General features: G+C 41.6%; 1 protein-coding gene across 1 annotated transcript in view; it reads right to left on the bottom strand.

The window, feature by feature from the left end:
* kiaa1109 (KIAA1109 ortholog) overlaps positions 1-25292 on the bottom strand; it is a 523818-nt gene that overhangs the window by 392534 nt on the left and 105992 nt on the right. The window contains exons 12-15 of the mRNA XM_070862493.1: positions 19846-20002; positions 17665-17743; positions 17308-17399; positions 10165-10282 (exon numbers count right to left, since the gene is read on the bottom strand). Coding sequence (XP_070718594.1) covers positions 10165-10282; positions 17308-17399; positions 17665-17743; positions 19846-20002 — 446 coding nt within the window. The remainder of the gene's footprint in view (positions 1-10164; positions 10283-17307; positions 17400-17664; positions 17744-19845; positions 20003-25292) is intronic.

The raw sequence follows: 25292 nt of genomic DNA, 5'->3' as shown, positions 1-25292 counted from the left end.
AACATTGTGGAATCTTTAAACTAAGCTTCAGGGCCAGAAAACTCGCTCGGCACCGAGAAAACGGCGCCCAGTGCGGGCAAAATTGGGGCCTATGTCTTTATTTATACTGATTTCTTTGTTCCTCATTCTCCCTCGACGCTTGGTTTCCCCATGATTTTGTGGTCAACCTCCTCTAAACCCTTTCTAATGCCTTTATATCTTTCCTGAAGTATGGCACCCACAATTGTCCAACTGAGGCCTAACCAGTGATTAATAAAGTTCTAACATGATCTCTTTGCTTTTATATTCTATTCCTCTATTTATAAACCCAAGTAACCCCATATGCTTTTTAAATCACCTTATCACTTTTAAGGATGTATATGGACACCAAGGTCTGTCTGCTCCTCTACACACTTTTCAAATATTTATAGTGTACTGTCTTTTCATATTAGTGCTTCCAAAGTGCATCACTTCACCCTTTTCCGCATTGAACTCCATTTGTCATACTTCTGCCCATTTCACCCAGTCTAGGTCATCCTGAAGCCTAGAAATATCCTCATCATGATCAACTATTTTGTCAAGTTTCGTATCATATGCAAACTTTAAAATGTTATTCCCTATGCCCGAGTCTCGATCATTTGTAAAAATTGCAAAGAGTAATGGACCCAAAACTGACCGCTGAGGAACACCACTACAAACCACTTCCCACTCTGAAAAACCTCCATCCACCACCACCCTCTGCTTCCCGTCACTGAGCCAATTTCATATCCATACTGCCATTTTCCCCTTAATTCCATGGGCTTCCATCTTCTTAATAAGCCTCCAGTGTGGCACTTTGTCAAATGCCTTCCAAAAGACCATATATATCTAATTGAGATATATAGAATTATGAGGGGCCTAGGGTGAATAGGAAGGATCTATTTCCCTTCGTAGAGCAGTCAATAACTAGGGGCCATAGATTTAAAGTAATTGGTTGAAGGATTAGAGGGAGTTGAGGAGAATTTTTTTCATCCAGAGGGTGATGGGGATTTGGAACTCACTGCCTGAAAAGGCGGTGGAGGCAGAAATCCTTACTACATTTAAAAAGTACTTGGATATGCACTTGAAGTGTAATAACCTACAAGGCTACGGACGAAGAGCTGGAACGCGGGATTGGGCTGGAAAATTATTTTTCGGCCAACGCAGACACAATGGGCCAAATGTGCCATAAAAGTCTATGATTCTATCTACTGCATTACCTTGATCAACCTTCTCTGTTACATCATCAAACAGTTCAATCAAGTTTGTCAAACATGATTTACGTTTAACAAATCCATGCTGGCTCATCTTTCCAAATGAAAGTTTATTTGGTCCCTGATAATGGTTCCAATAATTTCCCCACCACCAATGTGCCAACAGGCCTGATTTATCCCTCTCCCCTATCTTGAATAGCGGTATAACATGAGCAACGCTCTATATTCTGTTTATTCATAAATCACGGATGGAAATGTTCATGCTGAAAAAAGTCTACAATACAGGGTGAACATTTTGGTTGTTGATGGGTTGAAGGGAAAACTTCCCCAGTGTCACTTCCTGCACTGCTCAGGCATGCCCAATGGTACTTTCACCAAGGAGCAGTTTTGAGGATGTCCAGAGAAATTGCTAATGTCCACCATGTTCTCCTGCTTCTTTTATAAGGCAGAAATGCTGATCACTGCTGATGAAATGCAGAAAAGTGGACGACTTTTCAGAATGGTGGTGTTGGAGGAGGAAGCTGCTGTTGCACAGTATAAAATATTAATATATTTAACAAAGATTTAATTTATTGTTTCATTTGCTAGCAAGATGAAAGTGACTCATTTCCTGATATAATTAATAGCATAGCACTACTCTTTTGATCTGAAAGACTGGTTTCTTCCAGTATACAAATTATTGTACAATCAACACAGATTCACAAAATGGTGATATTTTCCAGAATATGTGGCAATCTATTTGTCACATCTGTTTTCCTATTGTTATTTGCATATATGTATTAAGGACTGGTGAGTTGGTTTCGGGATCTCTACATCGAGGAGTTCATGTAATTGTTTGTTAAGAGTTAAAAGCAGGTGGTTAATCAGGATAGAAGCAGTTTTCATTCTGTGACAAAGAAGGAAATTAGTCTTTATTTCAGAGAGCGTTCAAAATAGCTCAAATGGAAGTAGTCTTTCCTCACCAAATTCAATTTAGAAGAATATAAATTGGGTGTCTGGGCTCAAGCCAAGAAATCAATGTTGTGGATGTTTGAGGGACACCATGTATGTTCACCATATGTTAACTCAAATTCAAACTAATCAGACAAAGCAATGATTTCAAAAAGGCACATCAAAAACAGACTATGTGAAATATTATAAACATGCAGATTATCAAGCTGTGAACTAGACAAATTTAATTTCTCCACCTGATGAGTTTGTAGAAATGTGGAAAAATCTACTGACAAAAAAATAGAACAGCAGTGGAAAACATTTGAAATAGTGATCAAGAGTGTCCAGGAGAAATATATCCCACTAAAAAGCAAGAACAAACTAGCCAGTAATAACACACCATGGATGAATAAAGAAATAAGGGCAAAATTGAAACTGAAAAAAAAGCTTACACCTTGTATAGACAATAGAGAGGATGACAAAACAATAAGAAAAGATTAGAAAAGAAGTAAAAAAACATAATTTGTAAGGCAAAGAGAAAGTACAAGATTAAATTATCAAAGAATATTTAAAAAATAGGAAAGTATTCTACAGACACATAAATAACAAAGAGACTATCGTGGTGGACTTGACATTAGAAAAAGAGATCAAAAAAGATATTCAGGTAGAAAAGGGAAAGATCACTGATAAACTCATCGAACATGGAGAGGATTGCATCCTCGTATATTAAAAGTGTTCGGGAAAATATAGCAGAGGCATGACTTCATATATAAAGATTAATTTTTCAAAAATGCCAGAGAACTGGCAGAAAAATAATGTAATTCTTATATATAAAAAGTGAGACAGAACAAGTCCCAGGAACTATAGACCAATCAACTTAACGTCAGTGATGGAATCTTTACTCAAAGATGCAATAGAAAAACAAATGGAAACTGCAAATATAATCAAGAGTAGTCAGCACGGATTTCTTTTAAGAAGTAATAGAAAAGGTATGACAGCAACATTAGCAAACCTGCAGAATGGGCACGTAATTGGCAAATGAACTTCAATATGTACAAGTGTGAAGTGGTACATTTTGGACCAAGAATAAGGCGGCCACAGAAGAACATAAGAAATAGGAGCAGCAATAGGTCATTTGGCTCTTCGAGCCTGCTCCACTACTCAATAAGATCACAGTTGACCTGATCTTGGCCTCAACTTCACTTCCCTGCCCGCTCCCCATAACCCTCGTCTTCCTTATCATTCAAAAATCTGTCTATCTCCACCTTAAATATATTCAATGACCCAGCCTCCACAGTTCTATGGGGGTAGAGAATTCCAAAGATTCATGATGCTCAGAGAAGAAATTCCTCCTCATTTCCATTTTAAATGGGCGACCCCATATTCTGAAACTATTATCCCTAGTTCTAGATTCCCCCACAAGAGGAAACATCCTCTCTGCATCTACCCTGTCAAGCCTCCTCAGAACATTATACGTTTCAGTAAGATCATCTCTCATTCTTCTAAACTCCAATGAGCATAGGCCCAACCTGCTTAACTTTTCTTCATAAGACTCAGGAATCAACTCCATGAACCTTCTCTGAACACCTCCAATGCAATAATATCCCTCCTTAAATGAGACGACCAAAATTGTACGCAGTACTCCCAGTGGTATCACAAACACCCTGCACATTTGCAGCAGGACTTCCCTACTTTTATTCTCCATCCCCCTTGCAATGGGCTCAATTTTCCACATGGGTGATTTGTGGCGCAGTTGAAGAGGTACATACGATTTTTTAGTGGCCCAAATGTGGCAAAAAAAATCTAAGTTTTGCTTTGAATTTGGAGCGGCACAGATTGGCCTTACGCTTTGTGGGTGGAGCTTAAGGCCTGCGCCAAAAACTGATGTTGCTAGGGTAACGAGGGACGCTCAGAAGGGCTGAGGCTGGAAACTGAAAAAGGGCTGAGGCTGGGCTGGAAACTGAAGCCGCTGCCATCCCAGGCTGAAAGGACCCCGCACCGGCCTGCCTGTATATTATCTGACTTATATGAGCAACCCACAGGATTTGTAACACAAACTTCTCTTTCTTTCACCCCGCCCCTCCTTATTTTCTCTCCTCCTCTACTGAAGGCTCACTTAATATGAATATGCATGGACTCCATCCATTCTTCAGTGCCTTGACCAGGTGAGCTAGTTAATCTCAGCGTGCTGGTGTGGAGTCCTTTCGGCCCAGGAGGACAGCGAGTCAGTGCGGGGTCCTTTCACCCCTGGATGGCAGCAGGCCGGTGCGGGGTCCTTTCACCCCGGGATGGCAGCAGGCCGGTGCGGGGTCCTTTCGGTCTGGGATAGGTGCGAGCCGGTGCGGGATCCTTTCGGTCTGGGATAGGTGCGAGCCGGTGCGGGGTCCTTTTGGCCCGGGATGGCAGCGGGCCAGCCTGCACCTATCCCGGGCCGAAATGACCCACACTCCCCACCTATCTGTCCGGATTTCAGCTCCGCTGAACAATGGCGTCTTCTCTCCGCCGTTGATTTCCTTAAGCGTAGGGAAGGTTTTTCAGAAGTGTGCAGTGCGCCGTTTTAGAAAAAAAAATTGTACTTCGCCAAACTTACTTAAATAGCCAGAAGTGGCGCACACAGCAGATTCCGTCCCCAGTGACTTCTAAAAATCGAGAAGTAAAAAAAAAATCGGATGCAGAAACTTTGGCCAAACTTGCAGATTATTGGCTGCTCAAAAAAAAAGCTGTATACACCAAAAAAACAGCGCAGAATGGTGGCCAAAATTGAGCCCAATAAAGGCCCCTTGCAATAAAGGCCAACATTTCATTTGTCTTCCTAATTACTTGCTGTACCTGCATGCTAACTTTTTGTGTTTCATGTACAAGGACCCCCCCAATCTCTCTGTACTGCAGCATTTTGTAATCTCTCCCCATTTAAATAATTTGCTTTTTTATTTTTCCTATTGTAGTCCATCTGCCAAATTTTTGCCCACTTACTTAGCCTATCTATATACCTTTGCATCCTCCTCACAACTTGCTTTCCCATCCTCGTATCAGCAGCAAATTTGGCTACATTACACTTGGTCCCTTCATTCAAGTCATTAATATAGATTGCAAATAGTTGAGGCCCCAGCACTGAACCCTGCACATCCCACTAGTTAGTTTGCCAACCTGAAAATGACCCATTTATCTCTACTCTTTGTTTTCTGTTGGATAATCAATCCACTATCCATGCTAATATATTACCCCCAACCCCGTGAGCTCTTATTTTGTGCATTAACTTTTTATGTGGCACCTTATCGAATGCCTTCTGGAAATCTAAATACACAACATCTACTGGTTCCCCTTTATCCACCCTGCTTGTTACATCCTCAAAGAACTTCAGCAAATTTGTCAAACATGATTTCCCTTTCATAAAGCCATGCCGACTCTGCTTGACTGTATTATGATATTCTAAATGTCCTGCTACGACTTCATTAATAACGTACTCCAACATTTTCTCAATGACAGGTTAACTGGTCTATAGTTTCCTGCTTTCTGTCTCCCTCCTTTCTTAAATAGGGGCGTTACATTTGTGGTTTTCTAATCTGCTGGGCGCTCTCCAGAGTCTCTGCAGCCATTTCTTTTAAGACCCTAGGATGCAGGCCATCAGGTCCAAGGGACATGTTCACCTTTAGTCCCATTAGTTTACCTTGTACTTTTTCTCCAGTGAGTGATTGTTTTAAGTACCCCCCTCCCAATAGCCCCTTGATTATCAATTTTTGGAATACTTTTAGTATCTTCTAATGTGAAGACCGATACCGAATATATGTTCAAAGTCTCTGCCATTTCCCCGTTTCCCATTATTAAGCCCCCAATCTCATCCTCTAAGAGACCAACGTTCACTTTAGCTACTCTCTTCCTTTTTATATACCTGTAGAAGCTCTTACTGTCTGTTTTTATATTTATTGCTAGTTTACTCTCAAACTATCTTCTCTCTATTATTTTTTTTAGTCGTCCTTTGCTGGTTTCTAAAAATTTCCCAATCCTCTAGCCTTCCACTATTCTTCACAACATTCTATGCCTTTGTTTTTAATTTGATACCATCCTTAACTTCCTTAGTTAGCCACAGATGCTTCGCCCTTCTCTTAGAGTCTTTCTTTCTCACTGGAATATATCTTTGCTGAGTTATGAAATATCTCCTTAAATGTCTGCCACTGCTCAACTACCATCTTATGCTTCAATCTATTTTCCCAGTCCACTTTAGCCAACTCTGCCTTCATACCTTTATAATCGCCTTTATTTAAGTTGAGGACACTAGTTTGAGACCTAGATTTCTCACCCTCAAACTGAATTTGAAATTCTACCATGCTATGATCACTCTTCCCAAGAGGATCCTTTACTATGAGATTAATTAATCCAGTCTCGTTACACATTATCAGATCTAAAATAGTTTGCTCCCTGTTTGGTTCCACCACATATTGTTCCAAGAAACCATCCCGAATACACTCAATGAACTCTTCCTCAAGGCTACCTTTGCCAATTTGATTTGTCCAATCAATATGATTAAAATCACCCATGATTACTGTCATACCTTTCTTACAAACTTCTATTATTTCTTGATTTATACTCTGTGCTACAGTCTAGCTACTGTTAGGGGGCCTATAGGCTACTTCCACCAGTGACTTTTTTCCCTTATTATTTCTGATCACCCAAACTGATTCTACATCGTGATCTTCTGAGCCAATCATTTCTCACTACTGCACTGATCTCATCCTTTATTAACAGAGCTACCCCACTACCTTTTCCTTTCTGACTATCCTTCCGAATTGGCAAATACCCCTGAATATTCAGTTCCCAGCCTTGGTCACCTTGCAACCACGTCTCTGTAATGGCCATCAGATCATACCCAATTATTTCTATTTGTGCCGTCAACTCATCTATCTTGTTGCGAACGCTGCATGCAGTCAGATAAAGAGCTTTTAATTTTGTCTTTTTACCATTTTTCCCTACTCGTACCCCACTTTCTGATGCACTCTTATGTTTATATGCTCTGTTCCTTCCTGTCACACTCTGGTCATCATTGCCCCTATCCTACCCACATGCTCCTTGGGAGCTGGCTTATTCAATGTAAAGTTTTGCAATGTCAATGGGCCACGCACCCAAAAGAAAATAAGAGAAAACATTGGTAGACAAGTGTAATGCAGTAGACGCAATATATTTGGATTTTTAAAAGGCCCTTGATAAGGTACCACATAGTAGACTCACAACTAAGGTCAGAGTATGGGGAGTGAGGGAACAAGTAACAGATTGGATACAACGCTGGCTACAAAACAGAAAATAGGGCTTAAAGGTAGTTACTCAGACTGGCAGAAGGTGGAAAGTTGTATTCCACAAGAATCCGTGCTGGGACCAATCATGTTCCTCATTTACATAAATGATTTGGACTCTGGAATCGGAAGTACCATTTCAAAATTTGCGGACAACACCAAATTGGGGGGTGAAGTTCATACAGGAGGAGGGCTGTGACAAAATACAGGAAGACATTAATAAATTTGCAGAATGTGGTTAGAATTGGCAAATTAACTTCAATGTGATAAGTGTGGAGTGGTACATTTTGGTAGTAAGAATAAGGAGGCCACATACTACTTGGAAAATAAGTGTCTAAATGGGGTAGAAAGACAGGGATCTGGGAGTACAGATACACAAATCACTAAAAGTCACGGAGCAGGTAATAAGGCCACAAAAAAAAGCAAACGGAGCACTGGAGTTCATTTCCAGGAGGATAGAATTGAAAAGCAGAGAAGTTATGCTAAACTTGTATAGAACTTTGGTTAAACCACACGGGAGTATGGCAAACTGTTCTGTCTCCTTATTAAAAGGGATATAGAGTCACTGCAGAAGGACCAACATTTTTTTTTTACTAGAATGATACCAGAACTGAGAGGTTATGCCCATCAGGAAAGATTGAACAACCTGGGCATCTTTTCTCTAGAAAAGAGAAGACTGAGGGTTAACCTGATAGAGGTCTTTATGATTATGAAAGTGTTTTATAGGGTCGACATTGAGAAGATGTTTCCTCTTGCGGGGAAGATCAGAACTAGGAGCCATAAATATAAGATAGTCACAAATAAATTCAGTAAGGAATTCAGGAGGAAATTCTTTACCCAGAGTGGTTCTAATGTAGAACTCGCTACAAGGTGTAGTTGAGGCAAATAGCATAGATGCATTTAAGGGGAAGTTAAGATAAACACAAGTGAAAAAGGAATAGAAGATATGTTGATGGTGTTAGGTGAAGAAGCCTGGGAGGAGGCTTGTGTGGAGCATAAACACCGGCATGAACCTGTTGGCCAAATGACCTGTTTCGGTGCTGTAAATACTACGTAATACTAGGTACTATATAGACATTAACACCCAATCTCAAAAGGTGCACGAGTTGATTGAAAAAGCAAGCAATAAAATAAGAGAATTCCCATAGCGTAAAATCACAGCACAGATTTTTGTCTTTCGTACTGATTGGTGATCTAAACTCTGGGTGTATTGGAAATTTGCATATTTTGTATATAACATCACATTGTGAAGAACTACAAAGAATTTGATCCAAATATCCTGTTGCTTATCAAGCTGCAAGAAGTACATTCAAAATGGGAATTCTAACCCCTTGTGGAGTAATTATATTTTTATTGTTAAGTACTATACTCTCAGGATCTTAGTGTTTCTATGTATTATTCAACCGACAAATCCATTAGTTTTAACCTCTATGCCTGAGTATTTTCTGGTGTACAAAAGAATCAGGGGAACATGTTGAGCATCATGTGCAATGTCCAGTGCTTGATGCAACAATTAGAGGCTAGTGGTGAAATACAGGTTTCCTATCGCAGACATCGTACATTTGAGCAGATTCAAGTTTCAGATCGCTATCTCACTTATGAAAATCATCTTTTTATTGTAAACAACAGACTTCGATAATCTGTTGCTTTGCCAGAACAAAGGGTTTAGAATTACACCCTAGCTGTGGGACTAACTGGGGTAATTACATATATAATATATAAAAACAGAAAATGCTATAAATACTCAGCAGGTCAGGCAGCATCTGTGGAGCGAGAAACAATTAATTTTTCAGGTCAATGACCTTTTGTCAGAACTGACACAATGTTGTGACGAAAGGTCACTGACCTGAAGCGTTAACTCGGTTTCTCTCTCCACAGATGCTGCCTGACCTGCTTCCAGCATTGATCATTAATTTATCTGTCTAGGTTTAATCGCATGTTGCTAACTACACAATATCCTGGTTAACATATTGAATAACTAAATTGATTAGTAATATAAAGTAGACATTGAGGATGGCCTTTCTGTGGGGGGGGGGGGGGGGGGGGTTAATTTGAAATGGCTCCCATGAGCCTCAGACCCCTTTCACCCCAAATCCCCACTTTTGATTTGAGGGTGAGAGATGAAAGGGAACCGAGGCTCATGGCAGCCATTTTACTACAAATATCAAATCAAAGTATTATCCAAAAATAATGACAGTATGTATGACTTTAAAAAGAGACACAATTAGGACTTTGCGCCAGTTAAATTATTCCTCCACCCTTCAACTAACTTCACTTGAAGATTGCACTTGGTCTTGACTCAACATGTGCAATGCCACGGGAAATCAACGAGTAACATTAAAAATCTTACATTTAAATGCGCTATAGAAATCAGCGAAGTAAACTCGTCATGCTGGGACTATATCCTCTTCTGTGCTACAATGCCACCATGGCAGTAGAGTATAATTAGAGCATTACAAGTTTACACAGTAGTTCCATGGACATATTAATTTATAATGCAGAGCGCATGGCTTTAAAATGGGGACTAAATTAAGTCTGCACTCTAGTTCCAAATATTTCCTGGCCTCTAACCTCGCTTCAAAAACTGCACTTGATTTGGACTCTCCATGCACAATACTCTCGGAGATTGACCCGCATGTATGTAGAATACACACATCCCAACACAGTTTTAACAGATATCAGTAAGAGTGAATATTAACTGTAATTTCAATACTTTTAACCAATTCACAAACACTTGCCAGTAAAGAAGTTCTTCTGGGCAAAGATAAAATGGTATGTTGCCTTGTACACTTCAATTTCACACTGCCACTCTTGAGGCATATTCCATATCCTTTGATAGATGGCATTGAGATGAAACTAAAAGAAAAAATTTTAAGGTCTCCATTAATGTAGAGCAGAAAACTTCTCCAGAATTAGTGAGATAAAACACAAACTGAACTTTGTATTACAGTAGTTCCAATACTATTTGATTAGTACATCAACGCTAATTTGTAATGCACTGAATTAAAAAAGGTACTCATGATGAATAATGTCAAATTAAATTACAATGATCAGAAATTGGTGGAACCAAAGAAGTTTCGTGCACAGATGGTCAGTCTGCCCATTGTGTCTCTGTCAGCTCTTTGTGGGGCAATCTAAAAGTAATATCACTGCCCTGCTTTTTCCTCCAGTGCTCTGCCCCTACCTCTGCTTCAATTATTTATCCAATTTTCCTTTAAAAGATGCAATGGTCTTGGCCTCAACCACCCATTGGGGCAAAGCATGCCATGCTCGAATAACGGTTCCAGGAAACAAATTTCTCCTGATCTCTCGCCTCACTTTCAGTGAGGGTTTTAAATTGATGACCCCTCATTACTAACTCCCCAATCAAAGGAAAATCTTCCCCTTTACATTTTATCTAAACTCATCATCATTTTAATTACATTTCCTCCTACTCTTTTCTGCTCCAATGGGAATAGTCCCAATATCTCAAGCCTCACCTTGTAAATATATTTCCCATCTCTAGTATCACCCTGGTGGATCTATGCTAAGCAAATCCTATGGCGTTCACGTCCTTTCTATAATCTGGCACCCAAAACTGTACTCCATGGTCTAACCAATGTTTTATACAAATTTATTAGTTCTTCAGTCTTCAGTTCTGTACCCTTATTTATAAAACTTATACAGTAGAGACTACTATTAAAAGTAAAGCACTCAACACTCCTACCTGATCTTTTTAAAGAGGATCTGCAGTAGTTTCTTAAACTAATTTGCCAAGTAATTCTCTACCTAACCAAAAGGTCTTTAAACATTTCAGTTGATTTTGCTGTGTAGTGAAAAGTTTATTTTAGAATATGGTTAGCTTCAAAAATTAATAGGGCACAATATTGTCTGTCTCCGCCCATACTTCAGCCCATGACTGCTGAAACCCTCATTCATGCCTTTGTTACCGACAGTCTCGACGATTCCAATGCCGGCCTCCCACCTTGCATGATCCATAAAGTTCAGCTCATCCAAAACTTTGCTGCCCATATCCTAACTCACACCAAGTCCTGTTTACCCATCATCATAGGTGGTCCCTCGAGTTGAGGATGACTCGCTTCCATGCCACAAAGTTCACATGTGTTTTAATGAAGGATCTAATATTCCAGGTCCCGAACTACATGTTGAAGAGTGGAAGATGCCTGTGCGTGGATTTTTTTTAACGTGTGGTGACCGTTGCACACCATCCACCACACGGGCTTGACAGAGCTAGGTCTTGATCCAGTAGCAAGGATTAACCAAGACGACTGGAGACCTGCTCTGCTACACAGACCTAGTGCGCACACATATTGCAGTGTGGGCTGGCACGTGCTGCCCCTGGGCCCTCGCCTCAGCTGGGCTCCGAACTCGCGCCTCTCCTGGGCCCCAATCACGATAACCTTTGATATCCAATATGTTTACCCATCACCCCAGTGCTCACTGACCTCCACTGGCTCCTGGTCCTGCATTGCCTCAAATTAAAAATTCTCATCCGTGTATTCAAATCTCTCTACCCCCACCCCCCCCATCTCTGTAACCTCCTTCAGCCCTACCAATTCTGGCCTGTAACGCATCTCCGCTGGGCCCCAAGTACTGGAATTCCCTCCATAAACCTCTTACTTCACCATTAAAAATTTACCTAAAACCTTCCTCTTTGATCAAGTCTTAATATCTGTCCTAATATCTCCTACATGGTTTGATGTCAAATTTGATTTGGTAACGCTCCTGTGAAGTGCCTTGGGACCTTTTATGATGTTAAAGGTTTTTATATATGCAAGTTGCTCTTTTTGTTGTACTGCATTATTTCTACTTCGCAAGGACATCAAAGATGCAGTATAACTTAAGTGAAATGAGCCTCAACTTGCATTTGGCTGCTGTGTACTAATGACCTGAAGCTATTTGACATCAATTATATTTTGCACCAGCGACAGTATAACTGCAACCACTAGAAAGTGAGCTTTACAAACTTCAATTTTCTTTGCCATGCAATTTGCTGAACTTCTCAAAGCCTTTATGTTTGAAAAGAACCAGCAAGGAAGTTGAATCATTTCTGACAATTTCACTGACATCCAGATATTGGTTAGTTAAGCATTCACTAGCATTTAAGCATGTAACCCAGTGCTCTGCTTCACTGGATTCTCAGAAATGCAGACCAACCAGTATAACTTGGTGTTGCCAACTCAGAATGCTCCAATCCTTGCGTCATTCCCAAACCAGACTATTAACACTACATTATAACTTCCAGATTCTCTAAATTGTATCTTAGTAGTTGAATGATAAAAACTGGCATAGTTTCATTAATTAAAGCCATTTGTGGACAACAGAAGGTATCTCTAGTTTCCTTGCAATTTAATTTATTTCCCTGATGCGAGGGGTCATCCTGAGTGCAGCAAATTCTACACAGTCAGCCAAAGAAAGCACCAGGACAGAAAATATTAATTCTGGCATTATCAGGTTCTCGAACACCATCTGCACACTACACTGAATAATACCTGTTCAAAGTAACATTATTTGGATAGCAAATTTGCCACCTCTTCCAGTCAAGTGATTTTGATGTGCTGTCAGCTCTGAAAAATTGACTATGTCAATAAGCTGGTACAGTCTATAGCGATAGATCATGGTTTCCTAACTTCAAGGAAAACTATTCTGTTGATTCTTTTTCAAATTTCATTCCTTTCTGATCTCTTGCCATCAGCAACACTATGGCTCTGAAATTATGCCATGTGATACTACCATATAAGCGCTTAATGCGTTCAACTAAAATTCCTCTTTCTGCTATTTTGGTGATGTTAACCAGTTTAAACTATGAGGTACAGCAATGACCCAAACATAGACAAAGAGTCAAATTTCAGAGGTGAGGGGAGAGTGACTGCCTTTGACTTTGGTGGCAAAAACAGGAAGGCAGATTATTATCTGAATGGCAGATTAGGAAAAGGGGAGGTGCAACAAGACCTGGTTGTCATGGTTCATCAGTCATTGAAAGTTGGCATGCAGGTACAGCAGGCAGTGAAGAAGGCAAATGGTATGTTGGCCTTCATAGCTAGGGGATTTGAGTATAGGAGCAGGGATGTCTTACTGCCATTGTACAGGGCCTTCGTGAGGCCTCACCTGGAATATTGTGTTCAGTTTTGGTTTCCTAATCTGAGGAAGGACGTTCTTGCTATTGAGGGAGTGCAGTGAAGATTTACCAGACTGATTCCAGGGATGGCTGGACTGTCCTATGAGGAGAAACTGAATCAACTGGGTCTTTATTCACTGGAGTTTAGAAGGATGAGAGGGGATCTCATAGAAGCGTGTAAGATTCTGACGGGACTGGACAGGTTAGATGCGGGAAGAATGTTCCTGATATTGGGGGAAGTCCAAAACCAGGGGACATAGTCTTAGGATAAGGGGTAGGCCATTTAGGACTGAGATGAGGAGAAACTTCTTCACTCAGAGTTGTTAACCTGTGGAATTCCCTGCCGCAGAGAGTTGTTGATGCCAGCTCATTGGATATATTCAAGAGGAAGTTAGATATGACCCTTATGGCTAAAGTGATCAAGGGGTATGGAGAGAAAGCAGGAATGGGGTACTGAAGTTGAATGATCAGCCATGATCTTATTGAATGGCGGTGCAGGCTCGAAGGGCCGAATGGCCTACTCCTGCACCTATTTTCTATGTTTCGATGTTGACATCAAGGCAGCACTTGACCGAGTGTGACATCATGGAGTACTAATAAAGCTGAAGTCAATGGGAATCAGGGAAAAACTTTCCACTGGCTGGAGTCATACCAAGCACAAAGGAAGATTGTTGGAGGACAATCAACTCAGTTCCAGGACATTACTGCAGGAATTCCTCAGGGCAGTGTCCTAGGCCAAACCATCTTCAGCTGCTTCAACAATGACTCCCTCCATCCATCGTAAGGTTAGAAGTGGGATGTTCGCTGATGAATGCAGTGTTCCGTTTGTTAAGTTCAGAATAACTCCACGAGACTGTGTTGTAAGCTCAAACCATTGTGACCTTGGTCTCTTTAATATAACTCCAAAGTGAGGCAGCAGCATGGTATACCAGCCTTTTATACCTGCTCACACAGGTGACCCATAGGTCTCCCACAGGTGTGCCCCCTAGTGGCAAGTCTTACACAAAGGTTAGGTACACATACATAACAACGTTCGCAACTCCTCAGATAATGAAGCAATCCATGCCCACATGCAGCAAGTCCTGGACAACATTCAGGCTTGGGCTGATAAGTGGCAAGTAACATTCATGCCACTCAAGAGCCAGGCAATGACCATCTCCAACAAGAGAGTATCCAACCAGCTCCCCCTGGACATTCAACGGCAGTACCATCATCATATCCTCCACCATCAACATCCTTGGGATCATTGCAGATTGACCAGAAACCCAACTGGACCAGCCACATAAATACTGTGGCTGCATGAGCATGTCAGAGACTGGTTATTTTGTGGCGAGTGTCTCACCTCCTGAATCCCCGAAGCCTTTTCACAATCTACAATGTCACAAGTCAGGAGTGTGGTGGAATACTCTCCACTTGCCTGGACAAGTGCAGCTCCAACAACACTCAAGAAGCTCAACACCATCAAGATGATCGGGAGTTGGGTGAGTGGCGGCCAGCGGGTGCGGACAAGCAGAGACGATCGGAGGTGGGGCGGTGCGAGCAGAAGTGATCCTGCTCCTCCTGTCAACACATTCAGCTGAGTACATTTAAAAAACGTATCTTTTTGGTCGTAGGCAATCCCACAGTCTGGTTTTAATGCCAGTGCCAGCTGCCTTTGGGCAAATCAATCGCAGAGTGTTCCTCAAATAGGCATTAGGCCCCTTATTTGTATATGCCAAGAGACTAATGCCTGTTTCAGGACATTTTTTTTCCTTCATCAATATAGCAGGTGGCATGCTTCCTGCCCTCCAGATTGGGGGCTTAGTCAGCAGGTTAGCACCCAAATAATGGGCGCTGCGCAGGCAAATTTGTAGGTCATAGCTTCTCCCTCCTTTCTGCATTTCTAATTGAAACATTTAATGTCTGACCTCAATGCAACATCAGGGCCCTAACACTCTGCTGCCAAAGCATAGGACAGATTATCTCTCTTCTGGAGGAATAAGGTGATAGTCCCTGCCACCTACCAAATGGCCTTGCTAATTTAATCAAAACTCAAGAACATAAGTCCTGACAACTAGGAGCTGTATCCTTAGTCAGAAAATGATGAATGGCGAGCAAACAGGATAAAAATTCAGTTTCAACTCAAACAAAGAAAAAGTTTAATGAAAACTATAGTTAGGTTTATCAAAAACAGAAAATGCTGGAAACACAGCGGCGAGAATAAACATGCTCACATTTTGGGTGGGGACCCTTCTTCAGAGCAGAGCAGTGGAAGGAAGGTAGTGCAGGGGACCCTTCTTCAGAACTGAACCTGTGTGTTTCCAGCATTCGGTTTTAGTTCAAGATGCCAAGCATGCTTTTTTTTGGTAAGTTTTGTTTTCAAGTGCTTTTTTTCCCAAGAACAATGACAGTAGGTCTGGTTTGAAAGAGTTATGTCAACAGTGACAAGGAGTGAAGAAAATAAATGAAGTACACACAAATGAAATGACAAGACACCTGGTTAAAGGTGTTATCTGCTGAAAAGTGTCCTCAAACTGTCAGGGCTCAGTGCCTTCTCCAAAAAAAGCTCCTTCAATCATGTTAGTGAACACACATTTTTCAACAGCTCCTCTTTCCTGCTTTTTTTCCCTCTCATACACACATATACACATGCAGTGAAGAAACATTTTATTTTTTAAAAGTGAACTACGAATGGAGAAATTCCTTGCCAGATTTTGCCAGTTATGGAACCCTATCAGCCCAGCTGAGATCAGGAAACTCAATGAGAATCAGGTACATAAATTTACTAGTACAAGTTTTGCATTTTTGAGAGCTTGCATACTCCATTGACGAGCAATGTAATCCAGTGAATCACACCACTGCATGCATGTTGTAACGGTAAACGGCTGAGTTATATTTTGTCTCGCCAGTTTCGCACCCTGAATAATACTCATTTACATAATTTTATACAACTAAAAAATAGAACATGCTGGAATTTGAGTACAGGGGCAGGGAGGTGTTGCTACAGTTGTACAGGGTCTTGGTGAGGCCACACCTGGAGTATTGTGTACAGCTTTGGTCTCCTAACTTGAGGAAGGACATTCTTGCTATTGAGGGAGTGCAGCGAAGGTTCACCAGACTGATTCCCGGATGGTGGGACTGACCCATCAAGAAAGACTGGATCAACTGGGCTCGTATTCACTGGAGTTCAGAAGAATGAGAGGGGACCTCATAGAAACATTTAAAATTCTGACGGGTTTAGACAGGTTAGATGCAGGAAGAATATTCCCAATGTTGGGGAAGTCCAGAACCAGGGGTCACAGTCTAAGGATAAGGGGTAAGCCATTTAGGACCGAGATGAAGAGAAACTTCTTCACCCAGAGAGTGGTGAACCTGTGGAATTCTCTACCACAGAAAGTAGTTGAGGCCAATTCACTAAATATATTCAAAAGGGAGTTAGATGAAGTCCTTACTACTAGGGGGAACAAGGGGTATGGCGAGAAAGCAGGAAGGGGGTACTGAAGTTGCATGCTCAGCCATGAACTCATTGAATGGTGGTGCAGGCTAGAAGGGCCGAATGGTCTACTCCTGCACCTATTTTTCTATGTTTCTAACAAATTAAAGACACACAGTAAGACAAACAAACAAGGAATTCAAGTTTTGGCTATGATATGTAAGCATGCAAACCTCGAATTTATTTACCCGTTTTAATGTTCAATCAACTTTGTCTCAATAACAAGCAACTTTGAAAGTCTAGTTCTTATCCTAAACATGGCTTTCAAAAAATGTTAAAACAAAAACTCACAGCTAACATTTCTGCCTCCAACAGAGTTCGATACAGCATGCTACTAGTTGCATCCACATGGAGAAGCTGACCTTTAATAGTTGGTGAAAAGCCTATGGAATCAGAAACCCACACAACACATACATAGTTAATACTGTGGATATATTTCTTACGGATAAAAGTAATTTTTCATCTCTTCCTCCCACACATCTGCCAATTAATAATAGAACCTTGTATACCCAACCTTGTATACCTGTGACTGCTTTTAAGCTTCAAAGACATGCAGGTTCACATCAACATACCCGAGTGCATTAGAATAAAAAGGGATAATGTTTTCAAGTACTTATATAATGTTTCAAAATGTGGACAGATCCTTACCATTTATACCTACTGTCATTGGAACATTGACTTCCAAGTATGAACCTGCTCCAACATTTACATGTATGGCATTGGTCTCCTAAAATAAACACATATTGCAACATGTAATGAGTGTTTAAAATATTACACGGCATTCATATCCAGAATTTGTTAGTCCAAGTTTGACATTCTCTCCCCACCCCGGGTTCTGACCTTTCCCCTGCCAAAGTTCCTCCCCCCCCCCGCCATAGATGGGGTATTGTGTGTGAATCACGGATTGTTAACAGGTTTATTGGGTATGAAGGGAATAGTGACAGTGTCCTGACTTCTGGATTTCGTCCAGTCTTACCATTTGGATCACATTTTTGCTCTCAAGCCGCCCTCCCTCCCCACCTCCCCATCCTTAGACCTGGACCACTCTATACCACCCTTAGACCTGGACTACTCTCTACCACCATCACCACTGTGCTCTCCATACTCTAACCCCCACCTAGTTCCTGACCTCCTCTTTCCCCCTCCAATCCCCCTCCTCTCTCTCCCACCGATTCCATCTTTTGCCCCCTTCCGATTCCCTCTACCTCCAATTCATCGCTCCCTCTCTCTGATTCCCTCTCTTCTCTCCCTTCCCCTCCCTCTCCTCTCGCTCTCCCCCTCCAATCCCCCTCTCTCTCTCTCCATCTGATCTCCCACCCCATTCTCTCTCTCTCCCTCCGATATCCCCTCTCTCTTCCCTTTCAATCCAATTTTCTCCCGGACCATGACCCATGGAACTGAACAAAGTGTGGCCCACACTGAACTGTAGCCGCAACTGTGGGGTACTGCGCATGCGCGGCCGGACCTCGGTGACAGCACACATGCGCAGAAGGGGATTGGGTGCGCATGTGCAAAAAGGGGCTTGGCCCGAATGCACTCCTGCACAGAAGGACACTGAAATGTTCGTGCAGATAATCACTTTGCTCTTTATTTCTCTTTCTGCGCCTATCATTCACTACTCTAATTCATCCTCTTTCTCAGTCCTGCCTCTGATTATTTCTCAATTTAATCTCATTAGTTAAGGAGACACACAATTTGTTCCATTGTTCCAGACTGCTGCAAATATTTTTCAAACCTAAATGTGTATGAACAAGTCTAACAAAGCATGCTTCGAGATGCCCTGCTTCATTTTCATTCTCATGTATGCAAGAATTTCTTTCATCTGAAAGGTTATAGAGGTTGTACCTCTCCAGTCTGGGACTCTCTGGTCCAGCAACATCCCTGACCCGGCATCATTCCTGACGAGGGTCGCAACCCATGCTGTGTCCTGGGGCTGGCTGCTCCTCTTCTCCCCACTGCCTCCGGTGTTTCCTCCTTGGTCAGGTCGGTGCGGAGAGGGAGCGAGGAGTGCATGAGTGCATGCGCAGAATGCGGCCGGGTCATTGTCAACAGCATTGTCAGCAGCATTGTCAGCAGTACCCAGTAAGTCTAGGGTACTGCTGTCAATGCTAGGGTCAGCATGACCTCCCGTGGTCAGGAAAATTCTCTGGTCCGGCACCGGTCAGGTCCCAAGGGTGCAGGACTGGAGAGGTACAACTGTACATAATTTTGTGTGTGTTCTTTACAGATGCTGCCTTACTTGCTAAATACTTCCAACATTTTCTGTTTTTGTTTCAGAATCTGCAGTATTTTAGCTTTTTTGTACAACAATCTGTGCCCATATTTGAATTCACATTCACAAATCCAGAAAGAAATGGGAGCAGTGATTTAAGGCAATGTTTAGATTGTCAAAAACTACTTGGTAAAGGAAAACCACGGCTTTTTAATTATCATTTTTGTTGTGTTCCAATTACATGTGCACTACCAAGTTTAACTCCCTTTTAAGATTTAGTTATTCTTTATAATCCAACAACTCCTGAAGATTGTAACCTTTACTGAACGTTAGAATTATTAGGTTATTAAACTGGCTATCATGTTGCTTTAGCTTTGGATTAATACCTGGCTCTGTTCTCCAAGGATCCAGCAGCAAACCCAATTTCCCCCAACACCTTGGACTCCCTGACCATCAGCCATCTGTCTTCACTAAATTAGTGATATAACAGGTGTTACAACTCCGACAGACTTTATAACCTGCTATGCATTCTAATTAGCTCTCTGTCTTAGTTCTGATATATGACATAACCTATAAAACTATTGCTGATGATGTGTAATTAAGTTGATTGTGCTTACCCGGTTCTTTGTAAAAAGTAAATCAATGGTGGCATCTGCAATGATATTCATGCGTAGTTCAAATGCAAGAATCTGCCTTGGCTTTCCAGGTTTTGCTAATTCAGTGACCTTCAGTGTCTGATAGTCAGCTGGAAAGAAAAACTTCCATAACCATTCCCTGCAACAAAACATAAAGCATTTAAAATGTCAATTTTATTTGGAAGAGGAGGAGGAGAGGGCAAACTGCATGTTACTGTTACTTTTGGCATATGCTGTGTATCACATATAAAACACATTCATATAATGTACATTTCTATAAACTTCAGACACAAATAACACAGTATTCATTAGTCAACAAATATTTTAGTACATTTTCAAACACTATTTGAACCATACTATCCAGAGGTTAATTACCTTAACCTATGAGCAATTAACTACATTACCAACAGTGAAGTACAAAAGCAAAATACAAAGAAAATGCTTTTAGAGCACGAGTACCAGTCATCATAACAATAACCTAGGGTATATATGTATACACTAGTCATTCATTAAGGCCAGAGTCAAAGATCTCTTTGTCCTCACAATACGCAAATCAGTCCTTTGCTGATCCTATTCGACAATCATCTTCGCTGGATTTAGGTTCACTTGTTTTCTTTAAAAAAGCAAACTGGAATCAGCAAGAAATTGTATTCATCAAATACCAAAACAAAAATTCTCAGCAACTTTGAAAATCTTTCAGTGATGAAATTACTGTGGCCACCTATTTAGTGAACTATGGTCCTTTTATCCAGTGCACATTTTCAGCACCCCCAGGCAGAATGGTGGTACAAAGCTGATATAGTGCAAGCTAGCATCATCTGAAAAAGACTATCTTACTTCATTTCACTCTGCTTAATTCTGTTTAAACAAAAAAAACTGGCATTATTAGAAGCTGTCTTTCAACTTCCTTTTAAATGCTGAAAGAAACCAAGAGATCAGTGAAAAACACTCTGTGCATGTTTGATTGAAGATGTATAGAACTCTGCCCTTTCCATTTTACAATAAAGCAGACTTTATTGCACCACTGCTAAATGCTAGTCGGCACAGTATAAAAATAGCATTCGAAGAAGCACTAGTTGAGAGTTTTGTGGCATTTAAATTAAACAAATGAGCAGCTTCAGAGTAAGATTGCTACTGACTGATTTAAAATCAAACCTAGAAAACTTCCTTTAATATATTCACATATACTGCTACTGTCCACTGCTGCCTTATAATGTTGCTTTAACTTCCAGTGATACATATAGCACCACAAAAGAACTTCACAGATTCCAGTTGGAAAAACAGCTCTCATTTCTAATGCAGACGTACACAAATATAGCTAATTTACAATAGCAACTTGCATTTATATAGCTCCTTTAACAGAAAAGTCTCCCAATATGCTTCACAGTAGTCCAACGAAAGAAATGAATGTGGAATTCAGTAAGATAGATAGAGAGAAACTAGTTCCTCTGGTGGGGGAAATCTGAAAAAGTGGCTGTAATCTTAAAATGAGAGTTAGTCCATTTGGGATTGAAATCAGGAAGCACTTTTCACACAAAGTAGTGGAAATCCAAAAGGCTGCAGATGCTGAATCAATTTAATTTTTTTGAGGCCGAAGTCAAGAGATTTTTGTTAACTAAGGGCATAGAGAAATATGGAACAAAGATGGGTAAATGGAGTTGTCATCATAGGCAGTCTCTCGGAATCGAGGAAGACTTGCTTCCACTCTAAAAGTGAGTCCTTAGGTGGCTGAACAGTCCAATACGAGAACCACAGTTCCTGTCACAGGTGGGACAGATAGTCGTTGAGGGAAGGGGTGGGTGGGACAGATTTGCCGCATGCTCTTTCCGCTGCCTGTGCTTGATTTCTGCATGCTCTCGGCGATGAGATTTGGGGTGCTCAGCGCCCTCCCGGATGCACTTCCTCTACTTAGGGCGATCTTTGGCCAGGGACTCCCAGGTGTCAGTGGGGATGTTGCACTTTGTCAGAGAGGCTTTGAGGGTGTCCTTGTAACGTTTCCTCTGCCCAACTTTGGTTCGCTTGCCGTGAAGGAGTACCGAGTAGAGCACTTGCTCTGGGAGTCTCATGACTGGCATGCGAATAATGTGGCCTGCCCAGCGGAGCTGATCAAGTCTGGTCAGTGCTTCAATGCTGGGGATGTTGGCCTGGTCGAGGACGCTAATGTTGGTGCATCTGTCCTCCCAGGGGAGTTGTAGGATCTTGCGGAGACATCGCTGGTGGTATTTCTCGAGCGACTTGAGGTGTCTATTGTACATGGTCCATGTCTCTGAGCCATACAGGAGGGTGGGTAGTACTACATCCCTGTAGACCATGAGCATGGAGGCAGTTTTGGGCAGTTCAACCATAATCTAATTGAATGACATAACAGGCTCTAGGGGCTGGTCGGGGGGCTGAATTGCCTACTCCAGTTCCTATGAATCAAAGCAGGAGATATTAAAGGAGAGCTAATCAAAAGCTTGGTCGAAGAGGTGGGTTTTAAGGGGAGTTTTAAAGGAGGAAAGGAAGGTGAAGAGGTTTAGGGAGAAAATTCCGAAGTATGGGGGCTTGACTGAGAGCCAACCACCAATAGTGGGGCTAAAGGAAAGCAGGAATCAGAAGAATGAAGAATAGTGCTGGAGGAGGTTAGGGATAAGGAGGAACAAGGTAATGGAAGGACGAACAAAAGAATGAGAATCTGAAATCTGAGACATTGGTGAATGGGAGCCAAATTAAGTCAGCAAGTGCAGGGGTGTAAGTGAGTGGGTAGAAAACGAATAACATTTTGGATGAAATGAAGTTTGTACATGGGATGAGAGGCCAATCAGGAGACAGTCGAATCTGGAAGTGAGAAAGGCTTGAATGAGGGTTGCAGCAGAAAATGGGCTGAGGTCGGGGTGGAGGTGGCCAATGTTAGAGGTGAAAACACACAGGGCTAAGACTTTCCACTAGGTGGCTAAGGCCCCCAAAAATGGGCCTTGTTCCAGCGATGTCGAACGACTTGCCTGTGCAGATCGCCAGCACAAGGCCCATTTTTTTTGCGATTTTCCACTCGGCCTTCCCCCGGCGATTTCAAATGGGCGATCTGATTTTTCGGTGATCTCACGATCGCCCCAAAAAAGTGGAAGTCAAATGGAAGTCATTGAAAAAAAAAAGCTTCCCTAGCAACGCTATTGTGCGCAGGTGTAGGATGGTTTTTTTTGGGTTGATTTTTTTTTGCCATGTTTGGAGAGTTCATGGATCATCGATCATGCTCAGAAGCATAGGGAGGGTCGGAGAGAGCGGGAGAGAGAGGAGAGAAGCAGCGAGGAAAATATCCAATAAAGTTTGACAAATCGTTACGTCAGCATCGAATGAGGTACGGACAGCTGACCAGTGCCGCAAGAGGTGGAACATCCTGCTGGCAGCTGCCAGAGTAAGTTGGATTATATATTCTATATTTAAAACATATTTCAAAGTCATATTTAAAATCACACATATATATTATTTACTTGATGTTTATAAAGTATGTATTATTTACTTAATGTTTATAAATTGTAATTAGAATCCTCAATGTCATTTATGTATAATATAAAATAATTAAATTAAAAATTACATTTATTCTCCCTAACACTAAGTTGAATCTTATAGTATTAAAAATTATTCATATGCACTACAATGTTATGTAATAATTGAACATTTAAATCTGTCAGTCTTCAATGTTTATTGTCAAGTACATTAGCTTATGCCGTGCAATGTTAAATTTTCATTTACAGAAAAAGCTAAGTATCAAACGTGCAGAGCAAAGGAGGACGTGTGGCAGCTCCGCGACGGCACGCATTCTCACTCCATATGAGGAGCTTGTGGTGGCCTTGATGGGGCCTGAAAGCCGTTCAGTCACGATTCATGGCATGGCCAAGCTCACCCTTCAGTCTCGTGAGTAATGGGAACTGTGTAATGTGTCAAACATTACTAAATACATACAAAAAATTTCATAGTTCCGCATGTAATGTTACACAATATAATTAAATAATTTTGATGTAATCTTGATCTACGAATGAGGCCATGTTAACTTGATGAACCCTTGCGCATATGGGGTTTTGAAAGGTATTGCAATATTTTGGGTTATTGAAATATTGATATTGAAATATTGATATATATTGATAGGTATTGTTATGAGTTGTTTAGAAATTTCATTCATCTTTCTAAGGTGAAGTGTCCGTTGAGCATTGAGGTGTAGCGGGGACATCCGCAAATATTGACCCCTCCAACAGCTCGCAGGAGGAAAAGACGGAGGAGGAGGAGGAGGACGTGCCAATGCACTCCGTCAGTTTACTTGAGGCGGAGCAAGAGGAGAAGGAGGAGGAGCAGGATGAGATTTTTTTTTGTGGGCGGGGGGGGTGGGAGGTGGGGGAAGAGACAATCTGCGGCCATCTCGATTGAGATGGAAGAGGCACCGGGACCAAGCGATGTGCAGGTGGCAACGCCAAGGCGTGTCATTTTGCAAATGCCGACCCTATGGAGGTCTGGTCAGCGTGGTGAGCAATCGTCTACCATGGAGGGCCAGACACAGAGCTTAATATCCCTGTGCAGGGAGACGGTCGCATTTGGTCGCGACCTTACCCAGGGTTTTGCGGGATTCTCTGCGAACTGGAGCCAGTTTTCAGTATCCTGGAGGGAGTTCTGTACGAACTTCTCCAACTGGTCTTCCGAGCAAGCACAGACTGCAAGGGAGACGCTGGAGACAATTTGGCAGCAGACAGCCGCAACCAATGCCCTACGGCATGCGTTGCTGGCTGGACACGGCGCTGCACCCCAAGATGTCGTGTCTGCTCGCAGTAAGACCCCGAGCACGCAAGCGAGTACGGAGGACACAGTTCCTCCTGACTCGGAAGTGGAGCTTCAGGCTTCCGCTTCGTCACCTCCACCACGGCACGAAGTCTTGCTGTCGGTCTGCGTAGACCAAAACGGGCGGGTGGGACTGGACCTGGAGTAAACGTGGCCGCAGGTAGGGAGGGCGGAGTTTTTTCACAAAGTTTGTTCACTTGTTCTATTGTTCTTGTTCTTGTAAGTTGTTATTTTTTAATTGTTCATTGTTCATTGTTAAGATTTTATGTATTTGAGGGAAGGGTGGGTTGGTGCGGGGGCTGTGGGGAGAGGGTTGGAGGGATAGTTTTTCACATTTTTTTCTCAATTGCTAATAAAAAAATTATCTTTGATTCAATAAAGTGTGTGTCTCTTCTCTTTTAGTTACATTAGTTATCAACTATATAGTTGTTAATCCATATTTGTTTATTCTTTTAATATACAAGTACTTTAGTAACAACTTCACTATGTAAAATCTATTTAATGAATTCAATATTTACCAAAAATAACGTAATAATACCTATTTATATTCCCTGTCCCAATATTCCGAGTACAACTAACTCACAATTAATGCTCCACCTTCCTCTAAGTCAAAATGGTGTCCATAG

This window comes from Pristiophorus japonicus, chromosome 2, assembly GCF_044704955.1.
Source record: "Pristiophorus japonicus isolate sPriJap1 chromosome 2, sPriJap1.hap1, whole genome shotgun sequence".
Classification (NCBI taxonomy): domain Eukaryota; kingdom Metazoa; phylum Chordata; class Chondrichthyes; family Pristiophoridae; genus Pristiophorus; species Pristiophorus japonicus.
This window is presented reverse-complemented; position numbering and strand designations above follow the sequence as displayed.